The 16,821-nt window shown below is 34.5% G+C and overlaps 3 protein-coding genes across 3 annotated transcripts; 2 read left to right on the top strand and 1 right to left on the bottom strand.

Moving 5' to 3' along the window:
- Window positions 1-387: 387 nt before the first annotated feature.
- Window positions 388-3,251, top strand: LOC145592097 (uncharacterized). The gene is made up of 3 exons (XM_081648565.1): window positions 388-646; window positions 2,181-2,363; window positions 2,665-3,251. The coding sequence occupies exons 1-3, from the start codon at window positions 388-390 to the stop codon at window positions 3,249-3,251; spliced, it is 1,029 nt and encodes a 342-aa protein (XP_081504691.1).
- Window positions 3,252-5,288: 2,037 nt separating this feature from the next.
- Window positions 5,289-7,259, top strand: LOC145590825 (uncharacterized). The gene is made up of 3 exons (XM_081647216.1): window positions 5,289-6,100; window positions 6,172-6,283; window positions 6,502-7,259. The coding sequence occupies exons 1-3, from the start codon at window positions 5,630-5,632 to the stop codon at window positions 6,996-6,998; spliced, it is 1,080 nt and encodes a 359-aa protein (XP_081503342.1). The 5' UTR covers window positions 5,289-5,629; the 3' UTR covers window positions 6,999-7,259.
- A 2,801-nt stretch (window positions 7,260-10,060) lies between these two features.
- Window positions 10,061-16,226, bottom strand: LOC145590824 (kinesin-like protein KIN-7N). The gene is made up of 18 exons (XM_081647215.1): window positions 16,068-16,226; window positions 15,885-15,974; window positions 15,437-15,555; window positions 15,213-15,326; window positions 15,056-15,137; window positions 14,898-14,965; window positions 14,750-14,815; window positions 14,506-14,648; window positions 14,333-14,435; window positions 14,166-14,246; window positions 13,573-13,641; window positions 13,438-13,497; window positions 13,185-13,343; window positions 12,787-13,086; window positions 12,030-12,116; window positions 11,625-11,783; window positions 11,260-11,529; window positions 10,061-10,722 (listed from the first exon to the last, which is right to left on the bottom strand). The coding sequence occupies exons 1-18, from the start codon at window positions 16,210-16,212 to the stop codon at window positions 10,285-10,287; spliced, it is 2,553 nt and encodes an 850-aa protein (XP_081503341.1). The 5' UTR covers window positions 16,213-16,226; the 3' UTR covers window positions 10,061-10,284.
- Window positions 16,227-16,821: the final 595 nt, after the last annotated feature.

Below are 16,821 nucleotides of genomic sequence, written 5' to 3'. Positions count from 1 at the left end.
TGTCATTGTGTAGTCATATTTATGTCATTGTTTAGTCTTATTTATAACATTGTGTAATCTTTATGGTACTCTGTCATTGCGTAGCCTTATTTATGTCATTGTGTAGTCATATTTATGTCATTGTTTAGTCTTATTTATAACATTGTGTAATCTTTATGGTACTCTGTCATTGCGTAGCCTTATTTATGTCATTGTGTAGTCTTATTTATGTCATTTGTTGTCATTGTGTAGTCATAATCACCTTAATAACATTGGAAATTTCTAGACCAACTTTCTGAATCGTATTATATTAAAAAATGTGCATCATTCATCCTATAAAGACTATGTGAATGGTTTGCAATACACATTGAAAACATCATCCACATAAATTTATTAAAATTAACACAAATGTTGTTTCAAAAACGCTCTTCAAGCTCAAGTTCTTCATCTGATAGTAATGAAGAATTTCACCAAGTTATTGACGACCTTGTCAATAATCACTTACCATCTAAATTGTACCCAACACCTCCACCTCGAAATCAACGTAATAATACAGATGCTCATGTTCGGGTTCAAATGGATAGAAATCATGAACAAGGGCACAACCAATTGTTCAACGACTACTTTACGGATCCTTCTGTATATAATGAAAGCCAGTTTCTGATGGGTGTCATAATGGCACCCATTTGATGAGTATTTAAGTTGTTTTTACCTTCTTTTCATAGCTTTTCTTCCTAATAAATGCTTAGTTTTATGCTTTAGCTCTTTGTTTTACCTTTTCTCTCTTATTTTGCGGTTTTGTGCATTTCTATGGTTTTTCTAGTCTTTTCTCCTTTATTTTCTCTCTTTTCGTGGTTGTAGGTATTGTACGAGGCTCGGGTCTTGATATGGATGGATTACTAAGGTGGAAGATGCTTTTGGAGCAAGCTTATAGCATTGGGAAAGCTCAAGGTGCAAGGAAGTGGATTCTCCAAGTTCTAGCTCTTGCGCTCTCAAGCCGTGCTCTCATGAGGATGTGGTGTCAAACCCACTATCAAGTGCTTTTGAAACTGCCTCTCTTAGTGTTCATCATCATCATATTGCGCGCTCACTCAAAGTCCCTTAGCGAACGCACGAAGCCTCGAGAAGAACTGAAGAAACCCAGAGGAGCGCGGGCGCGCTACCTAGCCGCGCAGGCGCGCCTCCCCGGGTCCCTGTTTTTGCTCGGTTTCGTTTCGCGCCTCCTATAAATATCTACTTGTAACCCGAATTAGAAGCAATTCTAGACATATCATTGATCATATTCTTAGCTTAGTTGAGAGCTTCTCTCTCTAGTTTTAGGGTTAGTTTAGGAGTAGATTTAGAGAGAGAAAGTGAGGAATTTCAATGGTGATTGAGAGATTGAAGATTCAATGGTGACAATTGTGTTGAAGATCTTCTCTATTATCAATGAGCATTTCTAACTCTATCTCATTTTATTGCTTTGTTTAATATTCTTGTTTGTTTGGATTGATTTTGATGTTTGATGCTTGATTAGTGTAGTTGTTCTTGATATTTTTTTGATTCTTGATTTCCTTAGTTGTTTGTTGATTAGATGATGATTCTTGAGTAGTTGTTTGGCTAGGGATGGGTGAAACTTGTATGATTGATTGATTGTGCTTAATTTGGGAATTGTCTTGATTAATTGTTAAGATTAAAGTGATTAATGGAAATTGTGCATGTGTGTAATTCGATTAGGCCTTGAGAATTATGCTAGATTGCATTGTGAGCCTAAATTGATACAGACCATTGATTTGTAGCTCACAATTGTCGATTGAGTTCGGTTAGTGACGTTCCTAGTTAGAGTCTCTCGTAGTTGGCGCTAGTTAGACCTCTAGGAGATAGCTTGTTGAGCTCTTTTGATTGCTTTTACCATTAGTCTTTGCAGCCTTTGATTTGCATGTTGTTCCCGAGTTGCTACAATTGTCTTGATTACTTGTTGATCCCCATTCCCTAGTGTTTTATTTATTTGTTTGGTTGTTTGTTTGTTAGTTGTTAGTGTTCTCTCTTATCTTTGGCTTCGACCTAGCTTAGGCGCATAATTGAGAGCGCTTGAACATTACCGTTCCTTTGGGTTCGACCCTTGACTTGCCTCTATACTCGTATTTAGGTTTGTTAAGTGTTTATAAATTTGTTTGGCTCTATGGAAGATTAGATAACGACCTACATTTTCCCTACGTCAGTTTCGCCAGAGGTTTCGGATGAAACAACCTCTGTTTTGAATAAGATTGTGGAAAATGATGAGTTTTTCCAGCAAAGGCGAAATGCATCTGGGAAGTTGGGGTTGTCTGGACTCCAAAAATGCACGGCAGCGATGAGAATGTTAGCGTATGGGGTGACTCCTGACGCCGTTGACGAGTACCTACGTATGGGTCAAACAACTGCACGGAAATGTCTAAAAAAATTTTGTGAAGGGGTAATCAAGGAATTTGAAGCTGAATATTTACAAAGCCCGACGGACGAAGACCTACGAAAGATCCTGTATAAATGACCAACGAGGTTTTCCAGGGATGATTGGCAGTATTGATTGTATGCATTGAGAGTGGAAGAATTGCCCAAATACATGGAAAGGTCAATATTACGGACGAAATAAGAACGCAACCCTCATTTTAGAAGTAGTTGCAGATGAAGATCTATGGATATGGCATTCTTTTTTCGGTATTCCAGGTTCTTGTAATGATCTTAATGTACTTTACCATTCACCGGTTTTTACTGATGTGTTGCAAGGTCGAGCACCTCCAGTGAAGTTTAATGTTAATGGCCATGAATACAACATGGCTTACTACCTAGCTGATGGTATTTATCCGAGTTGGGCTACTTTTGTGCAAGGATTTACCAATCCTCAAACTCATAAGCATATGCTTTTTGCTGAACGACAAGTTGTTGCACGTAAAGATGTTGAACGTCCATTTGGTGTCCTACAAGCGAGGTTTGCAATTGTACGGCAACCAGCTCTTGCTTACGATGAAGATGTGCTAGCTGACATTATGAAGGCTTATATAATAATTCATAACATGATAGTAGAGGATGAACGAGATACTTATAAAAATGCTAAAGTAACAAGAAAATATTACGAAACAGATCGCCCAATGTCGCGTCTAGGAGGTGAAGCTGGTACAAGTGGTACTCCAAATAATGATGAGACATTTCAGTTTCAAACAGGACGTCCTATCGACATTAATAAATATTTGGAGATAAGGGACGCTAAGCGTAATAGACGAACTCATCAATCCTTGAAAGATGACTTGACATAGCACATTTGGGAAAAGCTTGGTGACAATAATCCTTAAAATCTAATGAAGCTTTAATCATCATGTATCGTAATCATATTTCACTTTTTATTAATGTAATGCATTTCTAGTTTTATTACTTATGTCTTCCAATAATCATTGTTATTTAATTAGTTCGTAATTAATTAAAGTCACAATTTTAATTAATTACAATTTAATTATCGTCAAGTATATGGGTAGGAAGTATTATGGAATTATTATAAAAATTGAAAATAAGTAAGAGATAGAATATAGTGGGGTATAGTGAAAAGTAAGAAATAGAGTGGTGAGGGAATTTTTTGGTTTGTTGTTGGTGGGATAAAAAAATTCTTTCTGTAAAAATCTGATGTGGAGGAAAGAGAAAGTTAGAGAGAGAGTGAAGAAGATTTTTTTTTTTTCCTCTGCTGAAAGTGCTCTAATAAATTATATAGTGAACCTTCACCATGTGGCATCAAAATCTATCATTCAAAAACTTGTTCAAATATTGCCTTTTCAACTTTATTTTATTGGATTTCCTTTACTTTATCCTTTTGTTGCAATAAGTAATCTTCAACAATAGCAATAATATATTTAGTCATTTATTGGGCACGTTGACGAGTGCAAATTAAGAAAAGTGTAGTTTTAGAGTTTGTGTCCTTTGTTCATACACGGCGCCGTGCTTAATGCAATTATTTTGTGAGCCTAAAATTCTATGTTTGGGTGTACTTTAAATATAATGCATGCTTAATTTAATAGTTCACATAGTTTTAGGTATGTGTTAAAGATTGAGATGGGATTTTAATTATTTGTTCTTCGAGACTTTGTATGCACCCAAAATAAAAATGCACCTAATCGAAATTTGTTTAAAAAATACTACCTCCGTTTTATATCTTTTATAAATTTGAAATATTTTATATTTTATAAATAATACTCAAAAATTGCAAAAAATATGAAATGGATATAGTAGATAAATAAGATAAATACGTAGTATATAATTCAAAACTTTGTCATATGAAATCTTGTTTTAATTTTTCTCGATTTTATTTGTAACTATCAAATTTTTAAAAATATATGTTTTGTATTAAATGTCTAGAGGTATTGTTATTACAATATCTTATCTGAAATTGGGCATGACTCGAAATTAGACAATATAAAGGAAATGAAGATATAATGTATAATTATTAAATAGGTACTTGTAACAAAGAAATGTTATTGGTCTAGTGGTAAGGTGCAATTGGACATGAACAAAAGCATTAAGGTACAATTCATTGTTGGCGATATATGAAACAAAAATCATTAATTGAAGACTATTGTAACTTGTGTGCACATAAGCCACCCACAAAACAAAACAAAAAAATTTAAATAAATAAAAAAAAAACCTCTAAAGTGAGGTGATTGGGCTTTGGGCACGTTAGTAATACTCCAATTGTTTTATATTGTTCTTTCTACTTTGACCAATTTTGTTTCACAAAAAGATTTCAAAATAAGAACAATATAAAACAACTGGAGTTACAAATTGTGAATATTTTTTCATATTGTTATTGTCATATCGTATATTCGTGTTGGTTCATCTTCTTGATCCCATATTAGTTTATCGATCTTCCAATGAAAAAGATGATGATAAAGATATAGGACTCATCCTAAGAAAAATTTAAATGACAACCAAACTAGAGTCCAATTGAGTACCATATCCAAACAACACAAGCTTGAAAGAAGCTAAAAATCTAACCACCAAAACAATTTCAAAAAGCTAAAAATCTAACCACCAAAACAATTTCAAAATGCTAAGAGATAAAAGCATTCAATTGTACCCATCATATATAAGCATGGTTTAATCCTATCCTTCACTTTCAGACAATAACGTTTTCATAGGGACCATATAGTAGCATAATTATTTATTAGAAAATATTAACAAACAACTTAAATAATTAATTAATAGTATGGACTATATGACAGGATGGAAAAGGAAGTATATAGAGACATCATAATTATTCAAATTTTTAAAATAATATTAAAATAATATTAGGAATGAAAGATAGAAAATTCATGAATTTCATCAACCCTTTTTGCTTGGAGCCACTTCAATTATTTTTCTGTTTGCTGGCATTTAAATTTTACCTTCATATATATAAACCTGCATACTATGTTAACTCAGTTTTCCCTTTTTAAAAAATTCTCTAACATATTTTTTAATTTGTTTTTCTTGTTGTCAAGTCTCTAACAGATAGATATGTTTTAGCAACCCCAGTCAACTAATCAATGCATTGTTCTGCTGTATAATCTGGAAAGAGAAAAAAAAAAAAAAAAAATCTCCTTAAACTTCTTTGTTTAAACAACAAAAATCTTTTCTCGTTAAACTTCTTTAATTTAATAACTTTGATTTGATGGATATAGCTTCAACCAAAGAAGAGACTCCGAGGCGATTATCGGAGCTTCTTAACGAGCAGCAAGAACCGTTCGTGCTAGAGATATACCTACGTGAAAGAGGGTATCGAATAAGAAAAAGCTTGGAGTTAGAGGATGGATATACTGGTTATCGGAGTTCTACTACGTTGGATTATAATGTTAAGAACAGCTCAAGCAAAAAGAATTCGAAAAAGAGCTCGAATTATCATGTACCAAGGAAGAGTAGCTCTATTTCAAGCATCGCTAGGAGTCTAGTTAATACACTCGTTTCGAAGAAGGGGAGGAGAACTAGAGCAACAAAAGAGAATGAAGTCGAGCCTACTAATAAATATTCTTCTACTAGCGGCTCAACTACGCCGTCAAATTATACATGGTTTGAGGGCGGTACAAATGGAGATACTATCAGCATCTCATCTCCGGCACAGAACGAGCCTACTCGTGATGATAAGGTAAATTTTCGAGTACTATTTTGTGTATGTTATTGTTGTGAGGTCAGAAACTCATTTATATCTGCTGGCAGTCAGCATCAGATAGATTGATGATTGAATGGAGAATCGTCGAAGATAACAAGCAATGCAGTCCGGATTCAGTCCTTGATGAACTCGATTTTGAGGTTATCCCTGTTTATAATGGTAAGTTTGTTTTATCATAATTTTTTAGTGACATCAATTTAAGTTTTTACAAAGTCAACAATTTTCATGTGTCAAAATTTGTGTGTACGTAGTGCTAAATTGATTGTTGAGTCATATTTTTGGCACTCTTAAGAAAATTTGAATTCAAATACAAAAGTTAAAAATTGATCAATTCATAATGATATATGGCATTGATAATGTTTGTGGGGTTGAAACAGCAAACAAACCGCAAGAGAGAACACCAGTAGAATCAAGAATAAGGTTTCAGAGAAATGTTTCAGAGGATGCCATTGTATCGGCCTCGCTTTGGGAGCTGCTGGTGCAGTTCAGAAACAAGCCAAAGCAGCAAGGGAGGAGAAAACCGTTCCCCGAGTACATGAACTCGAAGAAAGCCTTACAGCACAATCGACAACTGATGTTCGACTGCTTGAGAGAGGCGGTGGAAAGTGGTAAGCAACAGAACAACAGCAACAGAGAAAATGGACTGAAAATGGGACCTGAAGAAATTGGGAAGTTCATTTGTAGAAACTTGAAAGAATGGGGGAAACTGTCTGGTGATAAAACGAACATCAAACAGATACTAAAAATGGACTTATTAGGAGATGATGAATGGGGTGCCTTTGAAGTATGGAAGAGAGAAATTGTTGCTGAAATTGGAAATTGTATCTTTGATGATATTACAGAACAGATTATCAGTGACATGATTGATCACTAATGAGTATTAACGTATTTTACATGGGTACATGTACAAGTGTCTGATTCGGTTGTTTTGCGTAAATATTTATGTGTCAAAGTCTCCGTATAAAGTCCATATCGAATTATCAATGACCCAACACGGCAACACAATACCCAAAGAGTACGAAAAATAAATTGAGAGATTTTTTTAGGGGGTTGTATTAATTTTATAATGTATATAATTAGTAATATTTGACAGCACTAGTAATAGGAAAGAATAATATAGTTTGGAATGTATGTTGGAAAAAAGAAGATTAGTACGTGGATGTTGATGTCATTAACTCAACCACCAACAATAATTAAAGTGATGCAGACATATTTCTGTATATATTTAGAGTTTTTAGACCATCTTTGTCGTTCCTCAATCCTCATTGACATGATTAATGGTCTTGGGTCACATTGCAATTAAATTAGAATAACACATAGCAAAAAAAAAAAAAATAAGGAAAATGCAATTTCAGCTACAATTCTACAAATTATCGAGACGATAAATATTATTAAGTCTAAGTTAGTTTTCATTAGCTAAGAAAATTGTTACATATATGGTATATCTGGTGTGGTCTTTGTACACATAGCAGATGACAAAAGTCATTATATTATTGTTTGTTGCTAGTGACCAATTACCTAATTCAATGTAAACCTAATTTGAGAGGCATACACATAAACATAACAAGGGACATGTCTTAAATTATTTGAGATAATTTGTTACAAAATACTTATATTTTCAAATACCAAGATGTAATTTTGTTAGCATTTTGTGTGAAATTAAAGAAGACCCATAAAGATATGAAAATACAATAATTGCCAAAATTAAAAAAATCAAGGTTATCAATCTTTGACTTTACACAAATGTTGGAAAGAAGCAAATTCAAGTTTATCAGAATGGGAAACAAGTTTATACAAAAATATCCATCATTTACTGCACAGAACAACGAGAAGACGAGAGCTAGGGGAGGAGTCTCGCTCTGGAGAATAGGGTTTCCTTTCTTGCGGAGGTCTGAGGTTGTGCTCTTGCGTATTCAAGCCTAACTCCCCTATTACGAGGTGTTACCAGTGATTGATGGCTGAGGAGATAGCTAAGAAGTGGTCAAATGATAGTTTATAAAACATATTCCTGGGCTTCAACCATCAGCTTAAGCTTTTGGTTGAGTTGGTCCACTAACATGGTATCGGAGCCAGCGTGATACAAAGGTCACGGGTAAGCTTTTGGTTGAGTTGGTCCACTAACATCAAACCTTAAAATTACGTCTGAGGAGGACGAGATTGCAGAGTTGTGCGATCCCAATTCGGATGCCCAAGATAGCAAAATCTCCCTTTCGATAGTTGCAAAATTGCTAACGATGAGATCGTATAATTTTGATGCTCTTCAAAGGACTTTGAAACAGATTTGGGCCTTGAAACGTGATGTAATTTTCCGTAAAATTGAAAATAATTTGTTCATCATCCAATTTTTCCATTGGCGTGACAAGGAGAAAGTGTTGGATGGTGCCCCTTGGAACTTTGATAATCAATTGCTATTGATGGGAGAAATTCATGGGGATGAACAACCAGACTCTATCGAATTGAAATTTTGCCCTTGCTGGGTGAGGCTTTACAATCTTCCGCTGGATTGTCGTTTGAACTCTGACATTAAAACCATGGCTGAGAAGATTGGAGTAGTTCTGGAAGTTGAACAAGATGAATTGGGTTGGGATAAATCCCGAAGAGTTCGTGTTTTGGTGGATACATTGAAACCTTTGTGTAGAATTCAAAAGAATTGGAATAAGAAGGGGATTGTTACTGCTGTTCAAATTAAATACGAACGGTTTTCTACCTTTTGCTTTGGCTGTGGAATTCTGGGTCATACAGAGAAAGACTACCCGAACACAATAGAGGACAAAGAACAGGATGAGAAGCAGTGGGGGTTGTGGCTTAGAGCATCCCCTCGTAAAGGGAGAGCTAAGCTAGAAGAAGAGGTAGGAAAGCTCAGGTCAGCATCTAAGAAAGCGTTAGTTTCACTCACAAAACGCAGGAGCTTAGGGTATTTTTACCCAAAACAATCTATTCTCCATTTCTCCAAGATCAACAATACACCAGCCAGCAATATCAACACATAAAATGCAATAAAGTATAGGCATATAGCAGTGAACGAGCACAAACAGCCAAGCAAAAAAATACACGATGATTACGTGGAAAACCCCTTCAAGTAGAAGAGTAAATACCAGGGACAATTAGGGAGTCCACCCAATTGCACTTATTATGATAAATGAATGTTACAAAAACACAATTTCAAGTCTCAAAAGTGGGTACACAATTACCCAACAACAATCATAAAAGCTAAACTACAAAAGAAGTAATTGAGAAAATATCACCAAAGATAAGAGTTCACTGATATCTCACAATCCGTGGTAGCAAAGGCAATCACAATGTTGTAGATGAAGCTTTTGATGCCCCAAACAAGTTGTCAAAATTTGAGCTAAATCAAACCATGAATGAGCTTCAATCGGAGGTGATTTCTAGGACTGCTCGCTGAAAAACATGAATGAGTTGCTCTTTGAAACCCTATGTGTTGTTCTCTCTTTCGCTCACTAAATTTGCTTCCTCTCTATCTCACTCTACTGTCCACAAGTGAGGTTACCAAAGAATTTTGTTACCAAAGACTTTTGTTCCCCAAAACTTCTTTGAGAAGCTACAAAATGCTTCACCAAATGAAACGAGCTTCTCCACATAAAAAGAGACCCATAGCCCAATGGATGGTCTTAAGGAAAAAAATGTTTAAATAAAAAAGCTTTTGTAGAAGATAGTTACTTGACTTTTATCTTTCAAATGGGTTAAAAAAAAAAAAAAACCAAAGTCATTTTTGGAATGATTGTGATCACATTTATATTTAGTAATCTTCTCAATTAAGGATCAATTTGGTTTCGCCAGCAACACCAAGGGCTTCTCATCATGTCAGAGAATTCTCATCTGAATTCTAAAGCAGGCTAACTTAGATAAATATAGCATGCATTAACTACGTGTTAAATGCAAGGGAGCTGATGACAAATAGACCAATACAATTGAAGGAGCCTAAGCCTTACATCAAAGCTCAAAATTTTGATTGAGCCTAGTCTTAATACACCCAAGGAGACACACAACTTATAATTTACACAGCCGACAATTCTATCAAATCTCACAATAAAATTCATGACAGATTAATTTAGAATGGTTGCAGGTTGTATAAACTAAGTCCGTCAATTGTCAAAATATGCAAGCTCATGACAAATATAGGGCAGATACTAACAATTCTAAAACCTGAAAGAGCTGACTTCCACAACTGGATTCTTAGACATATGATCCTCAAGCCTAGATTTACAATCACTGTGAAAGGATGCCATTGATCTTTGCCGAGAAACAAATGCCACTCTAAACTGTTCGATCCCTTGTTTGAGACTCTTTCTTTTTTGTACCTCAGACTTGTATCTCTCCAACAACATATCTCTCTCTTCTGATACTAACCTTAGATTTTGGCTGGATTTAAATACTTTATCAAGCAAGTTTTCCCTATCTTGTTGCAGAACCTGTAATTCTCTCTCAAGATCAAGGTACCTTGAATTTGACTCTTCCAGAACCTGTTTAGAATGATCATGATCCTTTTCAAGGCTTATGTATTTGTCTCTGAATGTGTTGATTTCATTGCTCAATTTCTCATTCCAACAAGCGAAATCTTCCCCAAACTCAAGACCCTTTACCAAAGAAAAAGGAAATGAAGCTAATTTAGAGATCCTCCTAATAGTTATCAAACAATAAGATTATAAGAAACCATGCATTCTACAGTACTCTCATCTTTCCCAACAACAGCAACCTACTGACTTTCAATATTATCAATTTATCATGCAATTCCCACCAGTTGGTTCAGTCATGCATAAAAAGTTTATTACTCCATAATCTTTCCTAGGTGAAACTCATTATAATATCAACAACATATGAGTATTAAATTAATTTTGCCACGTGATATGATAATTTTGACAATAAACAGTTCAGAACTCTGGAAGTGGCTTTTCTTTCATTTATCCCTATAACTTTGTGATTTAGTAATAAACATGAGATAAATTTGACAATAGAGTAATGAATGAATCAGTTTGTAGAGAGGATAATACAGGCATAAAGTTAGATGCTTAGATCAAAAGTCTGGAAAGAAATATAGTGTAGCCTAATGTCAAGGTAAGGAGTAGCACAAAAAATAATGAGTAAAATCTGGACAATATTAGCCTAGAAACTACCTTATAATCAGAGCCGCATTGTCTGGTTGTCGATTCTTTCTCCATTGTAGTTTGTGCATCTGATGATGCCAACAATGCAACAGAATTGTTCAATCTATCACAAAGAATTTTACACTGCTCTTGCAGTATAGAGGTATCCGTGCTGAAAGTTTGATGACCATCTACAGCCATTCTGCAGTGAGTTTCCAATGTTGAAAAAAGATTTGAGCCAATCTCAGTCATGCTGGTTAGCAAGATATTTGCAAAAGATTTTTCATCATCAACAGAACGCTGCAAAAATCTCAAAGGGTACAATTAAACACAAGCCGGATGGAGTCACTTCACATATAAATTTGTATATGTAGAGCATTGTGATATCAGTATACCTGCATAACAGATAAGACATCATTATATATGTCTTTACAAGTTGTCACAGAATCAGACAGCATTTGAGGAATTTCTCTTGTCAATTTGGCCTCCTCCCGAAGTTCCATGATCTCTTTGGTTAAATTATTATTCAACAAGACCTGATCTCTGTGATTTTTCTGCAAATACATCATACATGTAGATATGAATCTAAAAAAGGAATATAAATCTTTACGAGTATGTTTATAAGTTTAATTCCTAAATGTAATTCGGATTCACAAACCAAAAGAGCAACTAATTCTAGAAAAGTGGATACATATAATAACTTCAAACAATGATTTGCAGCAGATACATTATAATGTAAGTAATATGTAGGCACTAAGTGAAGTTTATGTGAGCAACAAGGATAAATTTCACCAACTAACCTCAAGTTCATCTTTCTCTTTAGTTGCAATTTCCATTTGCTTTCTGAGATTCTGAATCTCGTGCTCATAACGACCTTTTGAGAAAGCCTGATAAAGATAACTTTAACTTTGTTATATGTATCTTACAAAGCAAAAACCTTTTAAGTTAAACGTATCTTACAAAGCAATTAACTGCAAGAGATCCCAAACTGTCGATACCAACTCAATTTACATGAACCTTAGTTTCACTCTATCGCCATCACTCTCTTCACTGTTAGAGTCAAGTGTACTAGAGCAATGACACATTTTATCTATATTTGTAAAATGAGAAATACTACTAAGTTCTGACAACAAAATGAGACAGAAAATTTTTGATCTTCACACATTCTCACATCTTCAGTTACTTTACAATTTCTTGTAACTACTACCCTTTCTAGTTTCTACCCTTTTTATTTCTACTCCGTGTATTAGATTTTTATTAACCCACCTTCATTTCTTCATTTTGAAAGTTTTAATATATGTATCACACAAAATATACCACATTCCCACCCACTCTCTCTACTTATTTTTTTTTATCATTTCTTGCACCGACTTACCTTTCTACTTTTTCCACCTTTTTCTTACATCTACTCACCTCTCTTATAAACAAAAGTTTAAAACAAATAGATACGTCAAAAATAAGTTACTATTATTGGATTCTAGGATTTATTGGGATAGGACATTAGGGATGTTAGAAACTACTCAAAGGACACCACTAAGCTTCAAGAATGAATCTTACAGGACTAATGCCATCAGATGACAGGGACCGAACTTTAATTGCCGGAGTCATACAAATTGAATCAAGGTCGGCTACATATCCTTTATTCATCTTCATCCATGCATCTTCGTCTGCCACATCGTTGAATGCATCCGGAAAGGGGCTAGCATCAGAATCAGACACTGTGGCATAATTTGATCGTCGGACAACAAAAGATTTGGGAGCTTCTTTAAAGCCAGGGGTGCTGAAAGCTTCTTCTTGCCGCATATGCTGGCTATTAATGCTCCTCTCCCTCATTCCTTGACCTGATAAACTTTGGTGCTACAATAAGCAAAGAAAAACAAATCTCAGATGGATAAACACAACTGTCATCGGCCATTTAAAAAATGGTTTGATAATTCTATTGTCTCAAAGCACACCTGAGTAGTATTGCTCTTTCGCTCACTGTCTGAAAAGTTCACCATATTACTGAGGTTGTTAATTTTAATTTGTTGCTCTTTGATGTGCAAATCCCTTTGTCTTTGAAGTTTTCTCTCCTCTTCAAGCTCCATGGCAAGCTTTTCGTGCTCTAGTTCATACTAATAAGAGAATGATAAATGAATACCTCAACTTTATTGTTTTATCAAAGGGATAGAACAAGTACAAGAGACTACTCAGCGAGAGATACTGCACCTTAAGCAAGTCATTCCGCAATTTCAAGATTTCTTGTTCCATAACTACAGCTTGAGATCCCTAAACAAGAGAATATTAATTAGGTATATAATGAGCCACAAGCCCACGAAAGTCAAGGTTAGCAAATAAACTAACCTGAAGTTTTTGGCGTAGTTCCTCTATTTCCAAAGTTTGACGCTTCAACAAGGCCGCATCAGTCAAGATCTAATACAAAAATTATTGATCGGCAGGCCATCATCAATTGTATACATGAACGGTAAATAATAGACCCTTAGCTTTCATCAAAAATATGGTTCCAAAACAAAACGTTGATTAAAATGAAAATTTAGCCATCACACACTAATAAATAGAGTAAAACAACTGGATTTGTTAACAGCAGGTGAAAGTGCTAAAAATAATTAGTAGAAAGACTAATTAACTATCTGCAAAGTAACAAGAAATATGCATATGTTCTTATACTGTCAGAAGCAGTGCTTTGACGTTTGTAAGTTAGTACAGACCCCTACACCAAATAATTCCCTTTTCTGATGATTAAGTAGATAAATTCCCATATGAATATAGATTCGCTTCTGTCTCGAAAAATATTTAGTTCATCAGCAAGTTCAACTCTTTAATTTAGTTAACGCAGTAGCCAACACATATTTAAATATTGAATGAGATCAAATATGTTCCTCAATGGTGTCAAAGAGCGAAAAAAAAAACAAAAACCAAGCAAGAGTGTAACAAACCTCATTCACTTGCGCACAATTAGTAACACGTTTAGCTCTGTTAGCAAACTGAAGAGTGCCCCTAGTTTCTTCAACATGAACCTAACCATTTAAAGGCATCTAAGTCAAACAACTCAAAATAATCTTAATGCACTAATTCAAATCAACTGTTCTTAAAGCGAGCAAACCTCTTCAGGTGCTACTGTGCAGATAATTGAAGTTTTAGCATTGCCACCAAGTGAAAACTGGAGAATGCGAGTCAGCTTACTGTCACGATAAGGAATATGTCCCCTGCCAAACCCATAAATATGTGTGAACGACTTAACCAATGAGATCAAATTAATGCCAGTGAGTTACAAACCTTTGCTTAGCTCCTTCACTGAGCTTGTTGATGACATTGCCAAGAACCATCAGGCTCTTGTTAATGTGTTTTCCTTCCTTTAATCTAACTCCATCAGCACCAGTTTTTGCAATTCTCTCAGATCCCGCCAGATCCACCAAATTCTAAATTTTATTGAACAAAAGAAGCATATTAAAACCCATAACACTGAAAAAAGGAAAGTGATATACGAAGTATATATAAATGATAGAAAGAAATAACAAACCAAAGCAGAAACACGGATAGCATCTGAACTTGAACTATCCATCTCTTTAGTCTTACTTTCTATGACCTGTAAATGGAACCACAAACAGTTACAAAAGCTCGTAAATAACTATTAAAGCTCAAATCAGATTACAGCATTGAGAAACTACCATTCTAAAGATTGTGTGTGACCTGCTACTTCGTACGTTCATATTTGTTTCACCAAAATGTCTATGAACTGCATCATTCAATTCAGAAATCAAGCATTAGAATTTTTACAATTCACTAAATACAACTCGAGTGCATTTTGCAGCAAGGCTAAATAAACCTTCTCCTGCTTCGAGAAGCTTGTGCACTTGCTCAGCATCGCTCACAATTTCTTCTCTAAGGCCAGCAACAAAAACGCCACGCTACAATCAAATCACAATTAGTGAACCTTTCTCTCTTGAAACTGAAAATGAAATAGCATAGGCTACTAAATTTACCTCCAAACTTTCATGGATCTGCAGCTTCTGGTTATTAACCATCAAAAGATCATTGATTTCTTCATTATAAATTTCCATGTATGACACACGAATCAAAAACTCCCTCTCATCATGCTGAAAACAATAGAAATCTTGTAGCTTAGACAATCAAATACAAAATTATCGCAGTACTATGAGGTCTATGTCGTAATGAGGATCAACCAAGGCAAAGACCAGAATTTCACCTTTGTTATCATGTCAAAAACATCTTTGACAGCCCGGTGAATGATCCCGGGATCGTTTTCGGAACCATTCATGGTGAATGTCTTTCCGCTACTAGTTTGCCCATATGCAAAAACAGTGCCTACAATGCACTCAAACATACAAATAATCAGAAACAATTAACTACCCTACACAACATAATAATCATTAATCAACAACAAAAATTACAATCATACTTTATGACTGAAATCCAACAGAAAACTGCAACAATTATAATTGAAATCAACTAAATTAAATCATCCTTTTATAATCAATCAATTTTGAACAAAGAAAATTGATTTTCATAATTGAAATCAACAGAAAAACAACAATCAGCCTTTATTATAATCAATTTTACAAATTACGGCAAGAATATTAGATTTAATGCTCGAAAATTGCTACAACTAGCATGTTAAAAAGGAAGAAACAAACCGTTAAATCCTTCAACGGCGGCATTAATAATATCCTTAGTAAGAAGCTCATAAACCCTAGAATTTGGGCAAGATTGATCAAAAACATGATCTGTCAAAAGAAACAAGAGAAAATCAAGAAATATTCAAATTAAGTATGAATTAATTAAAAAATAGGAAGAAAAAGTGAAACAAAATTTCAAACCGAAGGTAAAGGCGACGCCGGAAATGGGTGTGCCGGAAGACTTATTAAGAGAAATGCGATTATCATCAATATTCCAGAAGGTTCCATTAAAGGATTCTTGAGTTACTGGAGGTCTCACTCTTACTGCAACACAAATCTTCTCCATTTTTTTCTCCCTTTTAATTTTTTGGTCAATAAATATTTTTTTTGTTGCAATGGGAGTTTTTTTGAATTGAAATGAGAGAGGGATTTCCTGGACGGGCTTTTGAATTAGATTAAGTTACATAAATACCCCTGTCAAAAGCCAATCAAATACTATCTCCGTTTTTAAATAATTGCTCCACTTTTCTTTTCCGATCGTTTTTAAATACTTACTCCACTTTCTTATTTGGAAAAGTTTTACAATATTTGATTTATTTCCTTCAACTAGTGGAACCCAATAGAATTATATTTTACTAGTTTTGTGTCACGTGCAATGCCCGTTTTCAAGCTACATGTCATATTTTAAAATGTATCATTGATACAAAATTAGTTAGGAATTGATGTGCTTTTGTGACAATTTAAAATATGTAGTAAGCATGTAATGACTAATAATAATATTGGTTAAAATGTTCGATTAAATACATAAAAAAAAATAAAAAAAATAGCAAATTAAGGATGAAATGTTAGAAATTTCTAAAAATTAGAATAAAAAAATAAATTAAATAAAAAAATTATTCTGAGCCTATTGAGTTAGCCCGAACCCACAACCTTGGGCTAAGGTTGAACATTTCTT

Source organism: Chenopodium album, chromosome 18 (assembly GCF_948465745.1).
Source record: "Chenopodium album chromosome 18, dcCheAlbu1.1, whole genome shotgun sequence".
Lineage (NCBI taxonomy): Eukaryota > Viridiplantae > Streptophyta > Magnoliopsida > Caryophyllales > Amaranthaceae > Chenopodium > Chenopodium album.
The sequence above is the reverse complement of the archived record's forward strand: the minus strand, read 5'-3'. Positions and strand labels throughout refer to the sequence as shown.